Source organism: Periophthalmus magnuspinnatus, chromosome 19 (genome assembly GCF_009829125.3).
Source record: "Periophthalmus magnuspinnatus isolate fPerMag1 chromosome 19, fPerMag1.2.pri, whole genome shotgun sequence".
NCBI classification, from domain to species: domain Eukaryota; kingdom Metazoa; phylum Chordata; class Actinopteri; order Gobiiformes; family Gobiidae; genus Periophthalmus; species Periophthalmus magnuspinnatus.
This window is the reverse complement of record NC_047144.1, coordinates 10812876-10840431: the sequence shown is the minus strand read 5'-3', so window position 1 is coordinate 10840431 and position 27556 is coordinate 10812876. Positions and strand designations below refer to the sequence as shown.

Genomic DNA, 27556 nt, shown 5'->3' with positions numbered 1-27556 from the left:
GATCCAACCCTTAACCCAAAACTGAGAAATCCGGAAATGGATTCTTCACATGTGATGCGCCTCATAAGATAAACAGCACGATTTCTCCATCTCCACGTGGCAAACGCCTGGATCCTCACCAAGACTGACTTTAAGGGCCAAAAAAGTGTTGAAGACGTCGCCCTAGTGGGAGGAGCTTGTGTGACTCGTGGCTGGTCCCTCGGTGCAGATCACCACAACACAGACAAGACTGGAAAAGACACAACAGCGGCTGGATGGAGAAATGTGAGCCCGCATACGCCGCTCCACGCGTTTAGAAGAGGATTTTAAAAGAAGTGGGATTATTTAGGACTTCAAAACGGGATGTTATACTGCAAAAGTGAAGCAAGGACGCGCACGGACTGTTCGCGACTTCGGGGGTTGAGCGGTAGATCCTGATCCGTTTTACCTACGACGCACAGGTAACACTAGAGTTTCAAAGCTTTAATTATAAAAAGTTGACTAAATGATCAAACTAATGAAACTTTGGAAACAGGCTGTCCTACTAAGATCAACAAAGGTGCAGCCTAGAGCATCTTATACACTAAAACGTTCTTAAAGGCTAAATTAAACGGAATAGGCTTTTTATTCTGCACTTTTTTTCCTGTAAAGTTAATTTTATAATGATTATTTGTGATTATTTATGTTTTGATTTGTTGTATTCTGACTTTAATGTCTTTCTCATCCTGTAAAGCACTTTGAATTACCTTGTGTACAAATAAACTTTTGTATTATGAATTTTATGAATGAACACAAGTTGCACATTTTAGTCATATTCAAGCAGTATAACTTTTAGGCCTACTTGTCAATTTATGAGTGAATATCTCATAAATCTTCAAAGATGCGCTCACACTTGCTCATAAACCAGTTCAGCATCAAGACTAAACTGGGACTAAATCCAAAACTAACTAACTAAACCAAGACTACGAGAAGATCAAGCCAAATCTACAACAGCTTTGCTCAAACCAGGACCAAACCAAGCATGAAAACACTCTACAGTACAGTATTTTAGTGGCAAATGTTCTTATTGACATTGCACACGACTACAATCTCTACAAAACCCATCTTCCCATTTTTATTTGTGTTTAGCAGTGCCAAACTCCTGTGAGCATCATGTCTTTGTGGATGATCCTTCCTCTCAGTCTTCCTGTCTTCATGATCACAGGGATTTGGGTCGTGTAAGTCCTGCATTTTTTCAAAACTTCATACATCTATTCGACTAACAAACTAACCTACATTTACCAGGCTGTACCAACTCCTTTGCCCCATAACATTAAGCACTTTTCCTTATTTGGAGAGAACGATGTGGAGGAGTATCTGCTTTAGATTCCTGCTCATCCTGGTCTTGTTTCAATCTTCCCCTGTCCTATCTCTCGTGTATTACTTTCTTTGACATCCTCTTCACATGACAACAGTGTGTTATCGGTGCTGTATACTGGCCTTTATGGTGGAAATGAGCTTGTAGTTGTTTCGTTAAGTGTCGTTTAGCATCTGTCGCACTTGTAGCAGAAACTAGCGGGTGGTCAAACCTGCTTCACTCTCAGTAATAGGATGCACTCTGGATTGTCACTATTGGATGACTGTTTTTCCTCCAGGCTACACTAAAATACACTATCATACATTTGTATAGGTGCTTGTAATTGAGATTTTACAGTTTGGTGATTCATTCAAGAAAGTCCCTTTTTCAAGTTTTAGCTAAAAGTTTGATATTGTAATCACTGAATGCATAAAAGGAATCAGAAGGCAGGTTTACATGGCCTGTATTATGTTCTTTTCTGGTCTGTGTCATAATGTTGTTTCCTCATCACAAACAGACCTGGAGTTGTGTTTTGTTTCATTCACACATGTTTAACACACAAACCCTGCATATTTAAGCTAGAGTTCTTCCTTCAGACAGAAAACACTCTGTTCTACCTTATGATGTCATGTGGAAATACAGGAAATGCTCCACTGTGTTTTTAAACTACCATACATACTTTCTCTAAAATCATTTGGATAATTTCAGCCCTGGAATTGCTTATCTCTACTGAACAAAAGGTGAAAGGAGCTGTTAACTTGAAAACTACAGCTTCATGACATCACAAGGTGGAATAGAGCATTTTGAGCTTTAGAGATGTGGACAGACTAATAATAAAGTGTTACTCAAACATGTGTGAATGAAACAAAACACAACTCCAGATATGTTTTTGATGAGGTAACAACATTCTAACATAGCTTAAAGTTCACAAGAGTTAATTTACCTTAATATCAGACCTTTAAATGTGAAGCTTCAAGTTTATTTTGAAAGTAGAAATCGCACACCATTAACTACGGCCACTTGCATTCCTATAAACATACAACTACTAGTACAACAAAATCTTTATAACATTGACAGTATAGTATAAATAAGTATTTTATTTAGAAATTATGGAGGAAATACCAAAAAGCGATACTCATTGATTGATTGATTGAGTGATTGATTGATAGCTCCAAAGGAAATTACATGATCAAAGTAGCTCATTCTAGCTACTAATAATATTTTTTTTTATTACTATTTGAATGGTAATATATTGTGCATTTATTAAATATAAAACAACAGCTATACTATACCAGTAACCAGTCTACAAGATTTGTGCAGATACACATTTACAACACAAACATATCTTACTATTAATATTTACTATACAAGCTAAACTATTTTGTACTTTCCCTCCCAGCACAGTCTATCCATGGGTTTCAGTTTGATGAAAATTTTTTATTGTTCCGATTGCAGTTAACAAAATATTCTGTCTTTTGAATTGTGGAAAGTCCTAAAAATGTTTCCTATAAAAGGAATCTGAAAGATTAATAAATTAATATTTATTATATAATCTACACCAAGGTGCATTTCCAGTGTCATCACTGTCTATTTTTGGCTTTTTTGAGTCTAGGCACAAAATTAACCGGAAACATAAAAATGGTGTTTACACCTATACTAGACCTAGACTGGTCCGTACCATCTCTGTGTCTGCAGTAGCCCCATCTCCTCTGTCAAGTCCTTCACACAGCTGTAAAGGGAGACAAGGAATTTTTCACACCAGGTTTCAAAAGGCTTTCTCTAAAGACAGCTCTGTAATCCCCTGCCTGTCACAGCCCGTGTTTATCCTACAGGTTAATAATGCCTATCTGTTACATCTATGGGTCTGCCTCTTGACCTACAAACCCACCACACAAAAGTACCTTGCAATATGGAGCCAGTCTTTACCCCCAAAGTAAATATTTGACATTTGAAATAGCCAGTCTCCAACTCTTCATCATATGTTGCTTGTAGAAAGTTGTAGAAATCTATGTAGAAACACTTGGACAAGGTAGATCACTGCAAAGGCATTTGTTGTATCTGGCACTTATAATTGTAACAGGATGCCCAGACTTAATAGACTGATAGTTCAGGGGTAAATGCTTTTTCATTCAGCATGAAAGCCTTCATTTTCCTCAAAGGTGAAAATGAACAAAACCAGATATTGTGAAGTTAGTGTCTTTGGTCAGGAGGATTCAGTATGGAGAAACACGTCACTTATATAAACACTTAATGATTTAAGATGTTATCTGAACTAAACCAAAATAACTTGTCTGCTCACAGTTCATTCATGTTTTCAATGGTGTAAACGCCAGTAATTGATTAGATGCTTAAATGTAGATTAAAAGATCAACAAGTTTGATGCCATACCATGGGATATTCCAGGCAAAGTAATAACAACACCATGAAGACAAGCGTGTGGCAGACCACCTTGAAAAGTTACATAATATATCTTTGATTAATTTAGCATTAACATTTATTCTGTATTTGGCGGTTCACAATATTCCTTAAATATTTACAACAGATGATATGAAATACTGTCTGTCTTTACACTAATATTGACCACCAACTAAACATTTGAACTGTCTTGTCTGCTTGTCCAATTTATGTTACTGCTATCTTGACTTATCAGAAAGCACTGTGTTGTCTTTAAATGTTGTATAAGGAGCTGATTGCACTGCGTAGTAAATCCAGACTGAAGTGAACAAGAGACAGTTTCAGATAATGTTCCTCTAATGTCACAATTTGTATCTGTGGTTGTTGTTTAATTGACATTTTAAGCTCATCAAAAATAAACCTTTTTCTGACGTCACCACAGGTTAAAATACAGCAGGATGAGTGTGTGTATGCATAACTGACAATATGAATGGATTAAAAATGTTTTGCTGGAATGGTTTGAATCGCATGTTTGTGAGTTAAAGGTGTATTATGTAACTTTTCTGTCTGGAGGGCCTGCCTGTTGTAATCTTAATACTGTATCTTGCATTTATTACATTAGAGGTTGTTTTATTTCTTACAAATACCTTGAGAAAGATACATTCTTAGTGTGAATGGGCTTGCCTCCTCACAGAGCTAATCTGTCACCTGGGAGATAGATACATTTAATGCCAGATTGTGGAACATTCTAGGCAGAGCAATAACATCTTCCTGGAGATAAGCAGGTGGTAGGTCTATCACGATGGCACATTTTGAAGTGTGATATATTACTGACAAAAATATAGATCAAAATTTATAATATTGACACAAATTTATGACACATTATCTCAAGAGCAGATTTATACCAACATGTACAACAACCATGAGCTGCAATAAATAAATAAATAAATAGTAGAATCAAATCAAATAGTAGAACTTATGAATTAAACCTTCTACTGTTTAAATTGTTTTGCCAAAAAATAGCCAAAAATTTCCCAGTTGTGTAAAGAAAAGGTACAGACGATAAACAGTAAGTCGATATACAATTATCATGACAGACCGAGCAGGTGCCATACACTAAAACAGAAAAAGTTACATAGCACTCCTTTAATATCACAGAACGATTTGTCCTAATGTGAAGTAAATTAGCGTTTTTCTCTTACAGATATGCTATGGCCCTCTACAACCAGCATGTCTGTCCTGTCAATAACTGGTGAGTGAACTGAGCCGTTCTCTTTAACTCATGCATTAAACATAGTCTTAGCCTCTTAATCAATAATTTAACTTTGGATACTTGGTGTGCTGTGATTTGCAAATATCACACTGGAAAACTTTTACTTATTTATCGAGGATTAGGGTAGTCACAGCAGCAACTCTGTGTTTTGAGTGAGTGACCCTGGATAGTTCAATAATAACCTTATTATAACCAGATTTTTGCAATTAAAATGGCTGCAATTGAATGAATGAAAGACTGACAAGTTTGAACTGTACTGTGGAACATTCACACATTCTCACAGTGCAATGTTTAGGCTATGGTGTTGATCCAGCATAGTCCATTCATTCATAGGAAACTGTCCATCGTTTCTCATTCTCCTTAATTCTCTACTTCCTGTCTGTCAAATATGGCATGCCAAATGAATTCTGGGAGGGGACATTAAGAAAATAAAGTGTAGCCTGAGTTAATGGGAGGAACTGTTGTCATAAAATGTGGATTGGAAACTGTAAATCAACTTCAGGGGGGATTCATAATATTTGGGTAGAGGAATTATGGCTCTCATAACAAGTGACTTCTTTGGTATGTGAAATATTACCATTTATTTAACTAATGCAATTCATCTACTTTGAAGAACTACACAAGTGATGATGAAGATTGAATATGACATAACTACACAAAGGAATAACTCAAGCATGTTTCATAATGGGCCATTGTAATTTTTAACACTAGGCAATTATCTGCTAAGCCAAGCTCCAAAATGAACTCATGCATTTTAATTTTTAAAAGGTATAATTGATGTAAATGACCCACTCTTGCAGATGTGACCATTGCAAGACTTTGATGCAGTCACAACAAGCACGTAGCAACTTAATTAAACATAAACTTTGATTAATTATTCACTGAGAGTTCTTTTCTTTTTCTTTTTTATTCAACTTTCAAATACAAAACAACAAATGCTCTGACTCACAACTACAGTCAGTTCCCATCAGTAAAGCACAACACATTTAAGTGAATCCTTGCAGAAGTATACTGGAAATGTCAGGTTCAACATATCTCAAATAAAAATCCCAAATAGTGAAAAAAAAGTCAGTCCTGGAGTGCATTAGACACGTCAGGTATTTCGTTGGAACTAGCTCCAGTAAGACTTTCTGCCAGCCCTTTACCGTAAGTCCTTGCTCACTGATCCACTGCAATAATATGTTCTTTGTGGCAGAAAAAGTGAGTTAGCAGTACAGTGTGTTTTTGTTGCTTGATGAGTTTGCTTGGGAGCTCTAAAAGAAAGGACAAAGGAACCATGTCCAAATTAACTCTCAGTATCTTCTGGATTTCACATAGTATACCAGACCAGTACCTTTGCAATTTTAAACAGGACTTTATCAACAAATAATGTAATGACAGCCCATATTGTAATGTCTTATGTGTTACAGTGTTTCTCAAACTGTGGTACATGTACTTCTGGTGATACTCAGGCGGCTCTTCACTTTGTGTTTTTTTTAATCGAATTTTTTGTCCTCCTTTGGGTAATTTCTTGTTTAGAAGTACAGTGGAGATAATGTCCACTTTTAGACATAGTTTAGCTCTAGATTAGACCTGTTATAGATCTGGTTTAGATCTGGTGGCATTCAAAAAGCCAAATTATTTTTGGCCTGTTATTACACAATGGGCTTATTACATTTACACTTGACTGTTATTATGTTATCTGTTTCTACAAAGACCAAAAACAGTGTGCCACAGTTCCAATTTCTATTTTACATTTACAGACACATTGGAGACAGACTGGCATTAAATTAATACCATACCAACCATAGAAATGTGTATTCTGTGGTTAATTTTAAGTTGTGTTGCTCTAACTCAACTGCATACAGAAATGTGATTGGCTCTCTTCCAAATATTCTCCCAATCCATATAAACAACTGTAACTTTACACACCTAGTATTGTATGATAAATGCAGTTTGATATTTTCTTTCTCCAGGCTTTATAATGAGTCGTGTGAGGAGGAGCTTCACCTGCAGAGAGGACCTGTCCTGTGTTGTACACTGGAGAACATACCTCTAATAAGGTTGGTGTAATATAGTGTCATTTTCAAGTTAAACAATGCAATATTTCCAGTCAGGATTTAACAAGGAATGGATGTTTTAACTATACTCACAAGAACAAGTGAGAGATAAGGACAAACAGTCTTTACAATCTTCCATATCTTTATTCCCAAATAACCACAGTTCTTTGTAACCACAAGATAAAAAGCAACAGTGTGATTTGGGAAATTAATGGATCATTGCACCTAAAGTATTTACTGAAACTAGATACTCCTGAAGGAAGGGGAGACATTTAAACTACCACTTTTATGGTTTGGCAAAATACACCATCTCTAGCTACTCTGATTTTCATATATTTTATTGTATATGGGTCTCATTCTAAACATTTTCATAATTTTCCTTAGCCTGAATATACCATTTGGCATATAGAATTTCAACCATTCTTGAACATATAGTTTGTGCATACTAGCAGCAGTGTCTTTCCACACTGTTTGGTCTTTGTGGTTTCTATTTTTATTTTTCTGCAAACCACATTTTTTTCTCTCTAAAACGCAGTAATCAAACTGTCAATCACAGTTAATGAAAAACATCACCAAGCAGAGGTGTATCCACTGCTGTAGTTGTACAGCTGCTCTGGATGCTAACCTGTGGGATAGGCCCACACTTGTCTGACTTCAGTTCAGAGTCAGGGGGGATGGGACCTCTTCACCTTGGCAGGAAGAAAGGGTTTTGTTCTGTGGAGATGATCCTTCACCACTCAGACCACCAAAGTGTAAACAAACCAGGGAATACTAAACCTCCACCACAATTGGTAAATTATTCTTGATTCAAATGGTGTTTAACAAAAACAGAAATGTATCTTAGTTATTATAGCATTTTAAGAAATACTACTATTAGGTTAAAGGTGCATTTTATAACTTTTCTGCTGGAGGTCCTGCCACCTGCTTGGTTACATGGAGATAATGTTCAACAGTAGTGCATTCAAATGATCTATATTACATTTATTGCTCAAAAGTACCATAAAACATGAATTCTTCCAACATGCAAGTCACCCCTCCATAGATCTGGCCTGTAACTGGTGTTGTCACTTGCTTGTCTCCATGGAGATAGATACGTAAATGCTATACTCTGGAACTTGCCCAACTATAACATCTTTATGGAAACAAGATCAGATGAGAAAAGTTTCATAGTGTACCTTTTAAATATGAAGGATCCACACCGCTATTTACTGCATTTTTAGAAATAGGATGCGTTCACATTTGTCCGGGTTTGGTCCAGTTTTGAGTCCAGTTTAATCAGCTGTAGACTTGTTTTAGTCTGTGTCCAGTCCAGTTTAGTCCCAATTATTCTGATATTGTGTGTTTGTGTATATGTTAGTTGATTCTTCGTAAAGGCACTGAGCAGTATCTTTATTGGCCTATTCTTCTAGTATAGTGTTTGTTTCTGTTTGTAATTGTGCATTGAGTTTCCTTCCTTAGTTTCTATTGTGAGACCATACTTTTGCTGGATACGTATTGTGAACATGAGTAACTTTAAAACTGCAAATAAAACATGGCATTCTCTATCATTATTTCCACATCCTCCTGGCAACACTGTAATTTACCATTTTTATAGATGGAATCTGGTGAAGTCCGCTCTCAGAACATTTTATATACCAGACAATGATGGAGAACTTAAAAAATTTATAGCTTCACCAACTTAGTAACACGAATAGTCATGTTGAACACAGTGGAGACCAAATTGCTGGGAGAAAAAGGCTTAACTTATTTTAGCTTAAATGCATAAATATAGACACTAAAAGGTCATATTTTATGTGAAAACTTTTACTGATTGAAATGCTTTGAACAAACAGCCACATCTTTGTTTTATTTTTCGATAAAATGTATGTTTTCATTGCAGTAAAAGTGGAACAATGCCACCGGAAAGTTGCTTCTTCAGCCTCATATGCAGCACTGGCTCTTTTATGGGTAAGTTATGCACAAAAGTAAAGATGGCAGTATTTTCTGTCATCCCAAAACATAATTAGAGCCTTAAACCTGATTATTATTGGAAGTAACCTTGGATTCTTCTTGCAAGTAGGGAGGATTCATCTGCCAAAAACTGCTGTCACATGTTATCCCGTTTTACTAACTTCTGTTTCAACCTTTCACACTAGTTTAGCTTTATAATGTAAGATTGCAAACAGACTGTGCACTAAAATGCCTTAAGATCGAATCCACATTACTTTTTACCAATTTATCCTGTTCTTGGTTCAAAGAGACGCTGTGAACCTAAGTCTGATGTTATTTCAGCTGTCACAGCTCCTGCCAAGTCTTCCCTCAACCCACTGCCTCGGTCCTATTTACCCCCCTTCTCCAACGGGACATTTTCTCTACCCCTCTGTGCACTATGAAGCTGTCTGACAAGGGAGTGCAATGTCCCACTGTATCTAGACATTTATCATCTATTTTGAAAGGGGTTATAGGCCATGATTGATTTATTTGTCTTGTTTTACTTAACTCTGTCAACAAGAAATCCAGGCCAGATGAAACAGTGTTCAGTGGCAGCACGGAAAGTTCACGACCAGGTTCAATGCTCACAAGCAATATTCTTTTTTTTCAAGAAGATTTTGAGAAGGGGCATTTTGTAATTAGATAAATGTTAATCAAGACCAGGAGTGGAAATTAGATGCTGTACTTCAATTAATTGTACATCATGACTCTTTAGTATCTGATCTGGCATTGTGGGTAGAAGTACTTAACATAACAGATGAACATTTGATAAGATCTCAAGCATTTTCTATTGAACTATCCAGTCCACCCCAACTTTATTTTTTATTTTTATTGCATATTTTATAAACTGAAGCCGAAGTACTGCAAATATTACCAATATAAAAACAAACATTTATCTTTCAATGTCATCAGCAACGAAATCATCAAATAAAAGTAATTAAAGTAGTAGCTCAGTAGAATTTTTGTCCACTGATTCCTGCTATGGACATAAACATCATAGGTAGAGCGGCCAGGTCCACTGATCCACAGGTTGGCGGTGCGATTCCAGCTCCCAAAAATGAATACTGTTGTTGTGTCCTTAGGCAAGACACTTAACCCCCAGTGTTTGTGTACACTGGTGTATGAATGTGTGTGTAAATGGGTGAGTGTTTCCTTGACGTAAGTGCCTTGAAAGTGGAAAAACGCTATGTGAAAATGTGACTGTTTACCATTTACCAAATAGAAAAGAATAAATAAAATTAATAATAAAAAAGGTCAAATGAAATCGAACTGTAATGTTTACTGTAATGGAAATGTCGAAAACCTCATAGTAACTTATGACATAATGAATTTCTGTCCTAACACAGCGCTTGCGTCACCTGGCTCATATCTGCTGTGTCGCAATGTCCCTTTTTAATACCAGGAAACCTCAGTCCAGATGCTGTTACATATTTACTGTTTTCTAAATCAGCCGAAGTCATTATTGAGTTGACCTCTGCGGGTCACATACCTGCTTCTTGAGGATAGTTTACAGAAATAGGTGGAATTTGGGTCCATTTTATAGGGTCATTAACCTTTCTGGACTGAGTGATTTCAGGTATTTTTAATGATACAATACATATATTCTTTTTTATATTGCTGGAATAGTAAAATGTACTAACTAATATAGATACTACAACTGCTACAACTTAAATTTCACAATACAGACTAGGCTCTTTGCTGTATCTTGTGCAAAGTAAACAAGAGTGATTTGTGGATTCATGGCGTCACTCAGGGGAAGACTTTTGCAGGGTCATAGGTCGCAGAGGGTTAACTATAATGGGCAAAAATACACTGGCTGAAATTCAAGCAGATTCTACTAGAGCCCAGTAAGACATTGGGCAGGTGGTAAAAAGTAGACAAGGAAATAATGAATTTTAATAGGAAAAAGTAGTAGTAGTAGTAATTGAGTGATAGTTCGGACACGATCAGGCTGATGAAATATATAGAATACACAAATACAAATTATTTTCAAACTATTAATAATTTGGAAAAATAAATAACATTTTATTGTAATACCGTATTAAGGCTACAACAGCTTTTGTTCAAAATACTCTTAACACCATGGATATCGATACAGAAATAACTGTTACTGTCAAATAATATATAAATTAAGTTAAGTAGAAGTTTAAAAATAATAATATTGGTATAAAAAGTATGAATAAAATAAAAAATAAAAAATAACTAGATATAACTAGAGGTACAGTTAAACCAGACTATTGAATAGAATAGACCATTTCTATTTAGACAGGCTTAACAACATGAAAGTGTGCTATCTCTTAATCCACCCTTAGAAACAATAGTGTTTTGAAGTTCTCAGACGTGTAGTGTCAGCACACATCTGAAGAATAGTAATTGTTGGACGAGAAAATGGATCTCTTACTGAGCAAAAACAAAACATTTTTGTTTAGTTGTCGATTCTTATCAAAGTTATTGAAAAAGCCACCACAGTGCTCACTGCTGGACTGGAGTATGAACAGCAAACATGAATGTGTAGTTTTTGATGAAAAGCAGATGTGACAGAAGGCTGCTGTGTCAACATAAGACCTGCAGTATCATCACTTTGAATGCCCATTGATCTCCATACACTGAACTGTCTCTGCATAACCTACTTAAGATGTTTACGTAAAGGTTTAGTGATTTTTAACCCTTTGACTTTTGACGACGTCATTGGTTTAGTAGTTTATATTGGTAATCATTGGTAATCATTATACACAACACCTCAATATTTTAGATACAGTTAATTACACACAATGCATTGATTTATTAGAACTTATTCAAAATTTGTAATAACTCGCACTTTGTTAACATTTTCCTAGAATGCTTGGCACGTAGCAGTTATTTGGGCTATTTTGAGTATTTATTTATTTATTTATTAGCGTTAATGGCAATAGCTACTTTGACGTTTATGAGCATGATTTTGGAGGCATAAAGTGACTCGATACCTCAAGTTATTTGCTCAGGAATCAATATTGCAAACCTGAAATGTTTCATTAAAGGTCCTATATTACACAAAATGTACTCTTGTGAACTTTAAGTCTTGTTTTAAGTTGTGTTGTGAGTTGTGTTTTGTTTCATTCACACATGTTTGAGTAACTCTTTATTATTAGTCTGTCTACATCTCCAAAGCTCAAAATGCTCCGTTTCACCTTGTGATGTCATAAAGCTGTAGTTTTTAAGTTAACAACTACCTTTTCCCTTTATTTCAGTAGAGATGAGCAATTCCAGGGCTGAAATTATCCAAATGATTCTAGTGAAGGTGTATGGATGTTAAAACACAGTGGAGCACTTCCTGAGAAGAATTCTGCCTAAATATACATGGTTTGTGTGTTAAACATGTGTGAATAAAACAGAACACCACTCCAGGTCTGTTTGTGACGAGGAAACAACATTATAAAATGGATCAGAAAATAGAGTAATATGGGTCCTTTAATTTGCTGCTACTTCCATTGTATGCAGTTCTAGTACCATCAATAAGTACACAATGGTTTTGAGCACTTGTTTTGTCCCTGCTTATATTGATCATTTATGTCCACACATGGATTTTTACTTTTTTACCACATTGGAAACAAAAGTTACTCCCATCACTTTCTTATGCATATGGTTAACTCTCCTTTCCTCCTCTTTTGCAGTGTTGTTGATCGGCTTGCTACGTTATGCTCATGTCATCGAAAAGCACCAAAACTGCATCCTGAACACGGCAGGACTCTCCACTGGTTGGATCTGTGCCGCAGGTCTCATCATGGTGGGAAACTTCCAGGTATAGTCTCTTAAAACAAAAACCCAGCACTCTCCGCTTCAAAGTTTGTAAATTGTGTTGCATAATTTCTTACGTAAATGCTGGTTTCAAAGACAGACAATGCTTTCTCTTTACACCAATCCCCGGGTATTGTAAACTGTTATAAAATAGTCTTGATCTCCCTGTTCCTAATAGGTTTCAGCCATCTTGTCGTCACAGTACATCATCTGGTTTAGATTTAGTTTAAACTTTTTGTGTCTCATACATTTAAAAGTGATGTTAAACAAGCGCTTTATTAGCCAAGCCATTCTCATTCATGTACATTTTCAAGGTCATACCCTTTTCTAAATAGGACAATGAAAGACACATGGAGGCATGCTTTTGAACCCTAATGTGGAGCTCACTTTTCCTATAAGTTATTTATAGGAGTGACAATATTCCACAGTATGGCATTAAACTGTATCGTATCTGATCTTATTAATGCACAAAATACTTTGAGATGGAAAATTCTAATGCCTTTTTGTGAAATAATCTAGGCAAAGTAATAAAATCCATGGAGACAGGCAGGTGACAGACCCATCACCAGAAAACTTAATAAATAAATAATAATAATTTGGTTTGCCTGAATTAGATTTGTCATCATCATCTTTCAGTGTGCATAAAGTTTCATTTCAAGTGGTCATGGTCTATAATATTGACTCACTGAGTATTACAGCACATATATAGACGATGCTGTTGAAATTTAAAGTTTAACCATCTGATTGACATGTTTATATTCAGTTGTGCTTTGCAGCTGATGTCACCAGCCTTCCCTGGGGGTGTGATGCTTCTAGAGGCTCTGCTCTGGTTGAGGCTTTGTAAACCTGGGTTGATGCTGTGCGATTTTGTATAATTTTAGGACGTGTGAAATTGTTCCCAAACACACTAGGCGATTGATTCTCATACGAAGCTCATGACGGACTGTGTACACTGAACGGAGCAACACTGACCTGCTCACACTGGACGAGGGACATGAACCAGAGGAGGGCTGTGTGCAGGGCTGTGGATATGTTTGTGATCTCATTATCTTTTCATATAACTTCTCATATAAACTTTTCTGGCTCACGTGTGTGCAGTGGTCTGTTCAGAGACATGTCAGAGGCTTATCGGCTCAGCTCACCTCCGTGCCTCGCTCCAACCCACCGGAGCAGTGTTTATGTTGCCTGCAGCTGTATTTTACGTACACCCACTGCTCTCTATCGGCTTCAGCAGCGCTCAGACCCTATGACCTATGACAAATTTCAAACATTCCTGATATCCCTGCGACCGCACGAACAGGACCATGAACGCTCATATTGATCACAGACTCCTGAAAATGAGTTGTTTAAATTTTGTATTTTTTTCATGAATTTTCTTAAACTTATTTGATAGTGTTAGCTAATGTGAATGTGTGCATTGTCTCCATGGTAACTTCTGAATATTCTACCATAAAGATACATGTAGAACACCCCCCGCGTGTAACTGCAAAGTAGTGTATGAGCAACTTATTAAGAACTAAGTTACTCCATTATACATCAGATTCATTGTGTTCATTATGGATTTTAAATGTCTGTGGTGTAGGCCTATATAACTGCAGTATTGTGGGTATCTGTACTTGTAAGCACATGTTTGCATTAGGCCCTTAAACTGTCTGAGCAGTACTGTGGTCAGCTGCAGTGGTGTAGATCTTAAACATGTACAGACTGTGGGCTTTGTCATTTACAGTGTGTCTTGTGTATTAAGCCTCAGAAATGTACAGTGTTGTTCTTGTCTGTGTAGAGCCTGTTTTATGTACTTAGTAGTAGTAGTTTACTCATGCATGTGAGAGGGAGTGTGCACGTGAGGATGCACTGTAAAACAGCATGTGGTCAGATGACTTGACCTAAGTGTTTTTTACTAGTTCTAGTTGAGACTGGAAACGTTTAATTGTATTTGTAAGTATGAATATCTGCCAGTAGAGTGAGAAATTGTACTGAATGAGTCAACTAAGTAAGTAAAATAATCTTGCACCATGGATGAATTGGTTTGCTTCAAACTTGAAAAAAATACTATAAAACCAGTCAGAAATACCATTAATAAATGACCCCAAAAGCTTGGTCGACCAACTAAATCAAAAAGCTATGTTTGCTGGTCGTGCGTCGAGATTATTGGTTATTGCTTCTATCTCCATGGAGACAAGCAAGCAATGCCACCTGGCCAAGTTATAGGTCAGATCTGTGGTGAGATGTGCTGTCAAGGCATTTTCTAACAATAAAAACACTTATAATAGAATAAATGCAAGTAAAACACATTAATGCTATACTGTGAAATCAATAAGATCCTCATGTCGTCATTCCCACTGGAAAAGTTAAGTAGTGCACCTTTAAAGACACTCAATTCAGTAATCGTTATAGATATTCTTAGGTCAAACCTTTCTAACACATAGCCATGCACTTTTGCTGTGCTGAGTACAGTATCTCACGTGTGAGTAACCGTGCTTGTTTGAGTTAGCATGTCCTGGGTCAAAGTTGCTGGGGGCCCTTCTCAAAGGATTCGTCTCCTGTTCCTTTTCGCCTGTCTGCACATCTGGAGGCCTTCAGATTTCGAGGGGCACACAACTGATTCATTTTCTGGTCCTTTGTACAGTTTTTGGACTTGTGGTTAAGGGCTGATCCTCTCAGCATTTCCATTGGTTTATGTTAAGTCACGCCCACTCCACATTAAATCTTACATAATGAGCCTCAGTGTTTCCCCTTTGAGTAAACATGGCAAACATCTTGGAGAGGGTGCAGTTCTGTGTAAACTTAACCCAAATCTAAATAGCAGACCACATAGGCAGAGTGCAAATGGAAAGACCAAAGTTTACATCCCAAATGTAAAATGTTGACTTTGACTCTGGAAAACAAGACGTGACTGAGCTAATGCAAAACTACTGAACTAAACTTTTCCACAAATATGTCTTTATTTTATGTAGTTATTGTAGTTGTCTCTTCAAATAATCAGACCATTTCTATGCTGGTTGATGGTAGGTTCAAAAGGCTTTTCCATTGTACCTAAACCAATTCAACAACTGGAGCTAAGAAGAGATGTTCTAACAAAGGTTGGCGGTACAATCCCTGCTACCAGCTGTTTCATACTGATGTTGTATCCTTGGGCAAGAAACTCCATTCATCTTGCCTGAATCTGCTTGTGTGACTGTAATGGTGTTTTACAGAACGGCATCTAATGAATTGATACAGTGATGACTCATTGTTGACATTCACCTGTTTTAACAACAAGGAATGTAGCACGTTTGTTAGCCTCTTGTTAGCCAGTTTACTGTAAGAATGCATGTTTTTGAACATATTTATTTAGTTAAAAAAGATCGATCGATTTAATGTCATAGTATGTTGAATGTTCCAGAAAAAACTGCACCTTTTTCCAGTCTATGTAGAGAAGAACATTTTTGGGCCTGAGACAAAAAAACACATTTTGAAGCATGATATATTGCTACAGAGAAATATCATGATAAATGATCATCTTGAAACTACTATGCCACTGGTACAAAGCAGGATAATCCCAGTACACCAGTTTAAAAACAGACAGTAACATGAAAAGGCCTGAGCTGCAAAAAAATAAATAGCACAATAAACCAATAATTGGCTACTAAAGTTACTTATTCATTCCTTTACAGCTCAAATCGTATTGTATTACAACAAAAATAACAAAAATCTCCCCATTTTTGCAAAGGAAATGTACATGTGTTAAATATATTGCTCTAGCTTTAGATAATGCTAATTACTATATCAGAATCAGAATCAGAATCAGAAGACTTTTATTGCCATAGTCTGTGAACACAGTTCACAAACTAGGAACTTGATACGGTGAAAAAGTGCAACATAAACACACTGAATAAATACAAATACAAATAAGAGCATGCACAAAGTTAAAAAGATATGCTTAAAAAATCAAATGAAATACTTAAAGGGGAAAAATATGTACAATAGCAGCATCAGAACAACAGTGCAAAGTGGCTTATTAAAGTGACCGGTGTTATAAAGTGTCCAGTTTAGTGCAGATATTATAGAGTGTTCATGAGACAAACAGCAGAGGGGAAGAAACTGTTCTTATGGCGAGAGGTTCTGGTCCCAATGGACCGTAGCCTCCTGCCAGAGGGAAGTGGCTCAAATAGTCCATGTCCAGGGTGAGAGGTGTCAGCTGCTATACGGCCTGCTCGCCCCCGAGTCCTGGAGACGTACAGGTCCTGTATAGATGGAAGGCTGCAGCCAATCACCTTCTCAGCAGAGCGCACAATGCGCTGCAGTCTCTGTCTGTCCCTGGCAGTGGCCCCAGCGAACCACACAGTGATGGAGGAGGTGAGGATGGACTCAATGATGGCCGTGTAAAACTGCACCATCATCTGGACTGGCAGCTTGCGTTTCCTCAGCTGCCGCAGGTGGAACATCCTCTGCTGGGCTTTCTTGATGAGGGAGCTGATGGTCGGCTCCCACTTGAGATCCTGGGTGATGCAGGTGCCCAGGAAGCGGAAAGAGTCCACAGTGGTGATGGGGGAGTCCGTCAGGGTGAGGGGAGGCAGGGGGGCTGTGACTTTCCTGAAGTCCACGATCATCTCCACTGTCTTCTGGGCGTTGAGCTCCAGGTTGTTGCTGCTGCACCAGGACACCAGCCGGTCCACCTCCCTCCTGTAGGCAGACTCATCGCTGTCCGAGATGAGTCCGATGAGGGTGGTGTCATCCGCAAACTTAACCAGTTTGACGGAGTCGTGGCTGGAGGTGCAGCAGTTGGTGTACAGGGAGAAGAGCAGGGGAGAAAGTACACAGCCCTGTGGAGATCCTGTGCTGATAGTCCGAGTGTCCGAGACATTCTTCCCCAGCCGCACGCGCTGTCTCCTGTCTGTCAGGAAGTCAGTGATCCACCTGCAGGTGGAGTCAGGCACGTTGAGCTGAGCGAGCTTGTCCTGGAGTAGAGCAGGGAGGATGGTGTTGAATGCAGAGCTGAAGTCCACAAACAGGATCCTGGCGTAGGTTCCCGGGGAGTCCAGATGCTGGAGGATGAAGTGAAGGGCCAGGTTAATGGCGTCGTCCACAGACCGATTGGCTCTGTAGGCAAACTGCAGAGGGTTCAGGAGGGGGGAGGTGAAGGACTTGAGGTGGTGCAGGACCAGGCGCTCAAATGACTTCATGACTACAGACGTCAGCGCCACAGGTCTGTAGTCATTAAGTCCAGTGATCCTGGGCTTCTTGGGGACGGGGACAATGGTGGACAGCTTGAAGCAGGCTGGGACGTGACATGACTCCAGGGAGGTGTTAAAAATGTCCGTGAAGACAGGAGCCAGTTCCTCAGCACAGTGTCTAAGGGTGGAAGGAGAGACACCGTCTGGGCCCGCGGCCTTACGGGGATTCTGCTTCCTGAAAAGCTTAGTCACGTCCTGCTCCACAACTGTGAGGGCAGTGGGGGAGGAGGGGGGGTCCGAGGTGGGTTTGGAGGTAATGTCCGTGATGGTGGGGGAGGAGGGGGAGGGGTGTGAAACTTCAAACCTCGCATAAAAGCCGTTTAACTTTTCTGCTAGTTGTTTGTTGTCCACGGCGGGAGGGGCTTTGGGCCTGTAGTTGGTGATTTGCCTAAGCCCTCTCCAGACAGAAGCAGAGTATGTGCACTATAGTAATTAATGTGACAGGCCTAGACAGTTGACGGGTACTTTGATCCTGTCCCAAGCTCCACACTTTAAATAATTGACACTTTCTTTGCTGTAGGTCTTAAAGGAGATCTTACAGAGGATGTGTATTAAATCAGGGTGCACACTTGTCTTTTGTCTCCCCTGTTATTTCCAAACAGCTGCGGTGCTTTCTTTGTCGCTCTCCCCCATGTGACTCAGCTTTACCATCATTCTTATTCATCCAAATGAATAACAAACTGTTGAGATAAAAATGTGTTGTTTGATTTTTCGGAGAACTGACAGATTACGTTAACACTGGACGGGATTGGACAGTTTGTTTATTATGTAATTTCTAGAGTCCAGTGTGTCTTTGTTACTTTGGGACGTGATAATGGACATGATTAGCTTATTTTTAGGAGCTCATTGCTGAACAAACCTGAAGCTGAAGTTACCATTTGACTATGTGGTGTTGAATTACAAAAATATATTTAATTTAGTAGAATGTATTTGTCCCTAAAAGTTAAAATGTGGTTCTGTATTACTGTATAGTCTACAACACATTGAAAGAATTGACAACTGATAATAAAACATGAATCATAGTTGGAGTATAGTATGAAGTTATTTCTAAGTCACACAATCGCTTTTTATCTTTGAGGAATTTAATGTGAAATTTTAAACTTTTTCTGGGCACTCTACCAACATCTGCATTTATTACAAATACTTTACCTCACTTTTTGGACTTTTTGACTTGACTATAATCTTGTGAAAAAAAAATCTGTCCAAATTTAATCTGTTTCATTTCTTTAAATCTTCCAATCAAAAATGCTATGATATTACTTGACCACACTAACTATATTCCTTTCCTCTTTGTCTCCCTTGTGCAGGTGGACTATGCCAAAGTCTTGCACTACGTGGGTGCTGGTGTGACGTTCCCCTGCAGTATGTTGTTTGTCTGCCTGCAGTCAGCCCTGACTTACAGACTGGCCAAAACACAAGGCGAGTACAGGACGGGACATTTACGAGTCACAATGACGCTGCTGGCCCTGGTCGCTCTGGTGCTTAGTATCCTTTTAACGTCAAACTTACAAAATCCAACCTGAACGTTTACCCAGTGTAAAAGTTAAATTCAGTTTGATAAACAACATTTGATAATATATTGTTATATATATAACTTTTTAGATCTCAAAGTGGAAAATTTTTTGTCAAGGCTTAATACACACTACTATAAATGCATGCAAGCAAAATCAAGACATGAATAAAGATGCAATTTTACAAAGAAAAATAATTTTACCAAAAATTTAAAATGGTTTTAAGGTATAAATAAAAAAATAACAGAAACAAAGTACAGAAACAGACTATATACATATTTTTAATGCAATTATGATTTAAGCTCATGATAAAAAGTAATTAAGGGGCGATAAAACATAAGATATATTAAGATATTGGTTAAACAGACCACTACAATTGATGATCCAGTGTACACTCAATGCTCAGGATGCTATACTAGTTCCTGACATTAGTTTTATAGATTATGTTGCCCCCTAGTGGATTTACCAAGCATTACACTCTGTACTGTAATGCATTCTGCTGTTGTTCTGCTGTTGTCCTTAACCAGTTGCCTCCAGGTGGGGTCTTCTTTTGCCAGGAAAGCTTCATCCTTCAGCACGCGTCAGCCATATTTGAGTGGATCTACTGTATGCTCATCATGCTGTTCTACGGGACTTTTGCTTTTGAGTTTTCGGACATTTCAGGGGACACACTCATGGTCTTATCTAAAGGAGCCAAAGAGCAAAGCTATCCCATATCGGACCACAAGGCAGAGATGGGAGGAGCTAACCATCACCAACCTGAGACCTTAGCCATGCTTTAAGAAACTAAATATGGCTATATCTACTCTCAAGGGCTATGAGGACAATGTGAAAGCCCAATAAAAAGAGCTTGGAAAATGCGTAATGTATTTGACCAAGTGCACTACAGCACACAACGCCAAAGCCATCAATGAACAATTTTTTTGGCTGGTAAATTGCAGGCCTAAGTGGAGTTGCATTTCATGAGGGTATACTAACAAAGAGCAATACCACGCGATTATGGCACCAGTTTGTGGATGTGAATTGTTAGGCATTGAGAGAGCGTTTGATTCTTTAAGTTGATGGATAAATCTGGTTCAGAGCATTTCTAAAACTGCAGTGAACCAGCATGAGGTGAGGCACGTGAACCACTATGTCTCATGGCTCATGCAATCCAACAAGAATCAAAAAAGGTTTGTTGCGATTGTTGGTGAACAAACTTCTGGTTTTGAAGGGTGCTACAAACAACATGCAGTTATAAGTGTATGGGGCTGTATGAAAGGCAGCTTGGTGTAACATCTTGATGACTGCAAATACTGAGGAGTTTGTCACAATCTTATGGCTTGTTTTTACTGTAATTATGTAATATTAACTGTTTATAAAGCCAAAGCTGCCTGTTCATGTTACTCAAAGTGCCTCAGATGTGGCCCGTACGTGCCTTCAGCATGTGTCGATGGTCAGTGGACAAACCTTGTATTGTTTTGATCTCAGGAAGTTTGTGAGTTCAAGTGCTTTTACCTCAAAAGTTAAGGCCAAATATTATTTACAAAAGGGACCACAAAAGTACTGTGGTTGTTGTATTTTAGTCCCTATGATGTAGTTCTGATACCGCTTTGTTTTGGAGATAGTAATGGCAATTGTTCTGCCTCTCTTCAGAGTAGTGTTCCTCCAACACACGCTGCCTAATGTAAATGCATTGAAGTCTAGTTATTGCTGAAACAAGAGGTGACCAAAAAGAGCATTTATTTTAAATATCTCTGAATGATTTGTATAGCATTTTGGCTCTAAACACAGTTATTTTATGTTTAAGATGTATTTTTATATGTTTCAATATGCGCCAACTACATCTGACATGTATGATATGCTTTAATGGGAACAGATTTTGTATAAATGGGGATTTACTATGATATATTATTATGATTACAGTTACATTTTTTATATTATTTATATATATATATATATATATATATATATATATATATATATATATATATATATATATATATATATATATATATATATATATATATATATATATATATATATATATATATATATATATATATATATATAATAACAAATAACATCCAAACAGAATTGTAATACTTTCTTAATAAAACATTTATTGATCAAAAGTCATATTTACATAATGCCTCATGTATTGTTTAGTAAACTACATTTCATTTAGGCTTCACAAACTCTAAAATTATAAAGAAATACAAAAGCACACAAAAAAGCAAAACTCTTAAATCTGAAAATATTAAGACTTTTTTTTTTTTTTGAGTAAACTCTATATACTATGTTGAATATTCATGCTGCCATCATTTGGCCATTTTATCAGACACTTCAGGTGAGCAGCTAATAGTTAAGTAATTTTGTCGACTATGGAATCATCAAAATATTTTTGTCACAGAACTGCTTCCCACCGGATGCTTAGACCCCTCTTAAGTGAAATTTAGCAGGTTTACCTTTAACAGTAAGTAAATATATTAATATACTACAATGGGGTTTTCAATTTAAATAAGGCATTGCAACAGTAAGGCATCAGATATAGCTAATAACATGACCAGTGGGTGCATACTATTTTATCAGAATGGCTATACTAACTAGGGTTTTGGTCATAGCCGTGCACCATCAGCAAAACAACTTTCTCTAAATTTGACACAAACTGCATGCATAGGATTTACCTTCGTTGTACCAAAAATATGGTAGTGCTCAGATTTCTTGTTGCCACTGGTAGTAAGGGAAAGTCATAAATAAAGATGACACTTCATTTGCTCTTAAAAACTGCCTCAAACCTGTCCCGCACCCGATGCCCATCCCACTGTCCACTGCAGCTGCCCCTTACCGAGTTACACAGATCTGTTTACAGTACAGTAGCACTCTCACATGCACATTTTAGTACACCAGGTTCTTCGGCACCTCCCAGGGGAAGTCCTTTCTCCCAAAATGACCGTAACTGGCTGTTCTTTGGTAGATTGGCCTCTTCAAGTCCAGGTCCCTGATGCACCACAGCAACAACAACAAAAGACTTTGAACATTTCAAAACGAAAAATTTTAATAACATAATTGTACATAATCTATTTAACACATGGGCTTATTATCGTATCCAGTTCAGTTACATTGCAAAATGGTTGAAAGAACTAGTTTGTGACTCACCTGACGATGACTCCAGGTCTCAGATCAAAGTTTTTGTGAACAATCTGCAGCAGCTCCTTCTCAGTTTTCTGAGATGAGCCAAAGGTGAACAAAGAGATGGACAGAGGATGGGCCACTCCAATGGCATAGGCCACCTGATAATGGTATATTACATAGTTTATTGATGCAAGTCAAATGCAAATGCACCTATAACTGTTGACATACAACAGTGACATATTTCCGCACCTGAACTAGGACCCTCCTGCAGAGTTTGGCTTTGACCAGAGACTTGGCGACCCATCGAGCCGCATAGGCCGCAGACCGGTCCACTTTGGTGTAGTCCTTCCCAGAGAAGGCCCCTCCACCATGAGCCCCCCAGCCTCCGTATGTGTCGACAATGATTTTCCTCCCAGTCACACCTGCATCACCCTGCATTACAAAACACAGGTATGTCATTTCAGTATGCAGTCATATATGTGCTATGTTCTGACCTGTAGGGTTAAGGATTGACTTCATTAGAGTTGTACTACACAGATTTATAGATTAACCTCAAGCCACAGTCTGTAAACAGCACTTATGTGTACTTAAGTAGATAATTGTCTTATGGACTTTAATTCTTAGAGGGCCTTTACCTGTGGCCCTCCAATAACAAAGCGGCCGCTGGGCTGCAGGTGGTAGATGGTGTCCTGGTCCAGGTATTTGGCCGGGACCACCGCTTTGATCACCTTCTCCTTCAGGACCTGCTTCTGCTCCTCCAGGCTCACATAGTCGTCATGCTGGACTGAGATCACGATAGTGTGGACTCTTTTGGGGATTACCGCCCCGTCCTGTTGGGTGTAGTGAACTGTCACCTGAACAACAAAAGAAGTTAAGAAATAGTAGAAATAGAAGTCAAGTCTCACATTTTGGCTCCATGTCTTGTCACTCAAACTCTTTTCATATTAAACACCTGTGTTTTGGAATCTGGTCGGAGCCAGGGCACTGTCCCATTGCGTCTCAGTTCGGCCATTTTGGCATTCAGTTTGTGAGCCAGGACAATGGTGAGGGGCATGCACTCCTCGGTCTCATCTGTGGCATATCCAAACATTAGACCCTGTTTACATAAGAAGATTACACAAAAAATAGCATTATCTCTGACACCAAATTCACTCATTAATTTTTGTTATTTAAATAAAATTACCTGGTCTCCTGCTCCGATTTCACTCTCTGGGCGGTCGATGTGAACTCCTTGTGCGATATCAGGAGACTGCTGCTCCAAAGCCACCAGCACATTGCAGGTCTTATAGTCAAAACCTGCAACAGTCAAATAAATATCATTTCAAAATAAAAGCCCATATTTGGATACATAGGTTAAAATGATCAGTAAACATAAAACAGATGAAAACATACAGACCCTTTTCAGAGTTGTCATAGCCAATGTGTCTAATGGTCTCTCTCACAATTTTCTGGTAGTCAACATTGGCCCGAGACGTGATTTCACCGCACAGCAGCACCATGCCTGTCTTGCACACTGTCTCTGTATTGAACACATTTTAGCAAATTACAATTATTAGTAACATTTGTGTGATTTGGTGGAAATTAAGATATAAAATAATGTTTGCATGTTTTGGGGTGGAACATTAAACTAACCACAGGCCACTTTTGCGTCAGGATCCTGCTTGAGGTGGGCATCTAGCACAGCGTCACTGATTTGGTCACATATTTTATCTAGCAAAAGAAAAGTGTCATTAAGAGATTTGTGAAATATCTGTGAAATAGTTTCCTGGGTTGACCTATAGCTGTGCATAGAGTGCTGGATCTAGTAGTCTTGAATTATCAAATTTCATTTCAGATTTATCAGTTGTACTAGTACCATTCCCGTGCGGCGTTATGTCCCTAAGAATAGCCCTGGCCGTGCTCTGTGCATACCAATGTGACACGATCCAACGGTCCGTCACATGTTCAAAGTGCCGCTGCTGTGAAGGCTGCTGTCCACTCTCTGAGCCATTACTACAACTGTTAAAGTCTTCATTCGTTATAGACTAGTTTAGGTTAAGTACAATCAACCCATGTTTCTGATGCACACTTTTACTAGAAGATCCATTTTGAGTAAACATGTATTGTTCATTTTTATTTCAAACATATAATAACAGTAATATAATATGGGTAATGGTTTAACGGTGTAATAGTAGTAATAGTATTTGTAGAAGTAATGTTATGGATTTGTTCTACATTTCTTATGATTTCTGACTGCTAACTTATGATGACTGTGAGCCACACATATTGGTAAAAACACCTGTTATATTAGCAGAGTGCGTACAGCTGATGTCATATTGGAAAAGTGCATGAAAATTACAGTTTTCTTTGTAATAAGATCAAACTTCTACACATTTATTGGACTGTAGAGGCTGTGGTCCAAAAGTTTGAATGAAGCAGCCAGCACTCTGCATTCTGCACATTCCTCAAAGTCAGTGACAATAAATGAGATGAAGTTATGCAAGATCACAGCACATGGAACAACTCACAGAGCACATGTGTCTAAACCTCCCTACGCTATACACAACAACACTTTTTTGTTTAGTATTAACCATCTTCTGCAAACCCCACGTGGTCTTACACTCACCCGGATGCCCCTCTCCCACAGACTCAGAAGTAAACATAAAGTCCACATCCGCGTGGGAAGGCTCGCAGTTCCCATTCATTTTGCCTATTCTCTGCAGTTTCTATAAGTTGCACAACAGAAATGAGCTAGTGTTAAATGATTTGATGAAAAGCTGGCTAATCTAGCTGCCCAGTGCTGTCCACGAGGTAAGTCTGGTCTATATAAGGCAAAGACAACATATCCAACATGTGCTGGGGGTGGTGGGGGGGGAGGGTGCCCTGTGAACCAAAGAGTTAGACCATTCAGAGAGCAGAGAAATGGAGGGAGGGTTTCTAAGCTTTTCTTCCTTAGAGACCCTTGAATTAACTCCTCCCATTCTGAAGACCACCACAGTTTGGAGAGTTTAGCATGTGTTCAGTGGACGAACTTTAAAAACAAGTGTATCAAGGACAAGGGTGAGATTCAACAAAGGGTTAATAGAGGGCATGAAGTTCACCGGGAGGCTGCCTGGGGTTATGTACACTGCAAAAAAAGGGAAAGACCTTGATACTTTTTCTCATGTCATTTACACAGATTTTCTTTAACGTAGTTCTCAAAAATGTCATGTCAAGTACTAGATCATATTACATATGACTCTCCAAGTGCCACATGGAAGTAGTGGCAGTGTGAGGTATGGGTAACTGTAATACTTATAATTGATATTCTGACTTCTTAATCAACAACAAAGGATAAGAAAGAAAAAGTAAGAAATCTGTCATATTCAAATTAACTTTGTCTTCACATTTACACAATTGTGGTGATAACATGCGCTGCTGATAAAAGACTTGGATTCAGTGACATGTGCTGAGCACCAGAGGTCATCCTGGTGTTAAGATCTGACCAGAGGACATGCACCAACCTCATTCAACTTTAGTCCATGTAACTTTCATATGTAATTAAAAGTGTTATTGTTTTATTTATTTATTTATTTAGATTAACACACACGTGGGGTGATACAGTAATTAGGACAATTATTGTTTTTTTTAGCTTTCACCAGGCAATAAAACAAATCATAATCTCAAGCTTGTAGTTTTGTGCCTGAGGAAAGGCTACTGTGTCATTAGGTCACACAATAGTAATCACTTTTTCTTGGCTAAGTTAAAGTGTAAGTATAAACATGTCAATAAGGTGACGGTAAAACCCTGTTGGAACATGGAGGTTTGAAGGTATGATTTAAACTACCTCCCTCCGAGATCCCTGGTTCCTGGTGGAGTCTTGGACAAGTTACAAAGAAGTGCTGAGGCCAAATATCACTGAGGATGTGGTGAGTGCGCCATCAGTGACCAGTAGAGGGCGGTAGAGAGCAATAGTGAAATCAAGCAAGTCCAGAATATTTGTATTTTTAAGTACTGGAGGAGTGTGGATTTTGGACCCCCAGAGAACTAGTTTCTCCATAACAGCATAGGCCTGCCTGAGTATGAGTTACATCCTTAATCATGCCATCATGCACTAGAAGACTCAACTATAGGGTGCAGTTGCTCGTCTGTCACTTTTGATGAGTAGTGTGGGCCCAGCCACGCAGACAGACGGTAAGACTTTTGGTAAAATGACAAACACTTTTAAAACAATGTTAGATTATTTCAATATGGCGCACACCTCGGAAAAAAGAGAATCAGACCGAACCAAACATATGCATATTATTCTGCAATGTCTCTCCCCAGCGTTAAATAAATTCATGGCAGATAAGGTTAGTACAAACTGTCTGCAGCTAAAGTTACTAGAAAATAAACACAAATTTTAATAGATTTAATGGTTAAAGTTGTAAGAGTGATAAGTCTACCAAAATTTGTACTGCAAAGCTTGAATTTCAATATGATTAATTATGTTTGTGTCTGAAATACATTGATATAAATAGAGATGATGTCTGTGGAACTACTTGACATCACATTCGCTTCAGAGCTGAGGAGTGCCTTGTTCATTTACATCACTGATATCATCTCCTAAAAGTTCAAGCCAACGTTTTGTGTGGTCAGCATTTTCCTCTGGTGGTATTTGTTCAAAGCTGGACCCACAGTATGTGATCCATTAGGGCAGACATGGTTTGAGATACAAATACAAAAGTGTAAACTGTTTGTCATTTTTTGGTAACACACATTAACATGAGCATGGAGGGGAAATCCAGGATGATTCTGCTCCATAAATCACGTTGCTTCAATAACATGCTCAGACTGCATTTTCAAAATATCAAAACTGTAAGCTGTATTTACATTTTACAGTCAGACATTGCGAGCTATACTTAGAAGAGTCATAGAAGAAAATGTATTATTATTGTTGGATGGTGTTGTTGGAGAAGTAGTAAGAAACTGATAACATTTTAGCAGTGGATGTG

The 27556-nt window shown here is 38.2% G+C and overlaps 2 protein-coding genes across 3 annotated transcripts; one reads left to right on the top strand and one right to left on the bottom strand.

The window, feature by feature from the left end:
- Window positions 1-199: 199 nt before the first annotated feature.
- Window positions 200-21358, top strand: LOC117387748 (transmembrane protein 150A-like). Of its 2 annotated transcripts, none has more exons than XM_033985296.2 (8): window positions 200-440; window positions 1111-1196; window positions 4914-4961; window positions 6938-7024; window positions 8901-8968; window positions 12643-12770; window positions 19287-19464; window positions 20028-21358. In XM_033985296.2, exons 2-8 carry the CDS (start codon window positions 1132-1134, stop codon window positions 20270-20272), a joined length of 819 nt encoding a protein of 272 aa, XP_033841187.1. In that variant the 5' UTR covers window positions 200-440; window positions 1111-1131; the 3' UTR covers window positions 20273-21358. The 2 variants fall into 2 exon arrangements, with proteins under 2 accessions (XP_033841187.1, XP_033841186.1); XM_033985295.2 differs by having other exon boundaries at window positions 1108-1196.
- Window positions 21359-21748: 390 nt separating this feature from the next.
- LOC117387772 (S-adenosylmethionine synthase-like) lies at window positions 21749-25345 on the bottom strand. The gene is made up of 9 exons (XM_033985333.2): window positions 25210-25345; window positions 24237-24314; window positions 24001-24123; window positions 23788-23900; window positions 23557-23700; window positions 23240-23458; window positions 22854-23036; window positions 22629-22762; window positions 21749-22470 (listed from the first exon to the last, which is right to left on the bottom strand). The coding sequence occupies exons 1-9, from the start codon at window positions 25286-25288 to the stop codon at window positions 22368-22370; spliced, it is 1176 nt and encodes a 391-aa protein (XP_033841224.1). The 5' UTR covers window positions 25289-25345; the 3' UTR covers window positions 21749-22367.
- Window positions 25346-27556: the final 2211 nt, after the last annotated feature.

What these genes read in the sequence shown, in the direction of transcription:
- LOC117387748 (XM_033985296.2), top strand. Translation starts at nt 1,132, where the DNA reads ATGTCTTTGTGGATGATCCTTCCTCTCAGTCTTCCTGTCTTCATGATC. An exon ending in GTCTGTCCTGTCAATAACTG is followed by an intron (nt 4,962 to 6,937) that starts GTGAGTGAACTG and finishes TTCTTTCTCCAG; the next exon opens with GCTTTATAATGAGTCGTGTG. An exon ending in CAGCACTGGCTCTTTTATGG is followed by an intron (nt 8,969 to 12,642) that starts GTAAGTTATGCA and finishes CCTCTTTTGCAG; the next exon opens with TGTTGTTGATCGGCTTGCTA.
- LOC117387772 (XM_033985333.2), bottom strand. Translation starts at nt 25,288, where the DNA reads ATGAATGGGAACTGCGAGCCTTCCCACGCGGATGTGGACTTTATGTTT. An exon ending in TGTGGGAGAGGGGCATCCGG is followed by an intron (nt 24,315 to 25,209) that starts GTGAGTGTAAGA and finishes TTCTTTTGCTAG; the next exon opens with ATAAAATATGTGACCAAATC. An exon ending in AAATCGGAGCAGGAGACCAG is followed by an intron (nt 23,701 to 23,787) that starts GTAATTTTATTT and finishes TTATGTAAACAG; the next exon opens with GGTCTAATGTTTGGATATGC.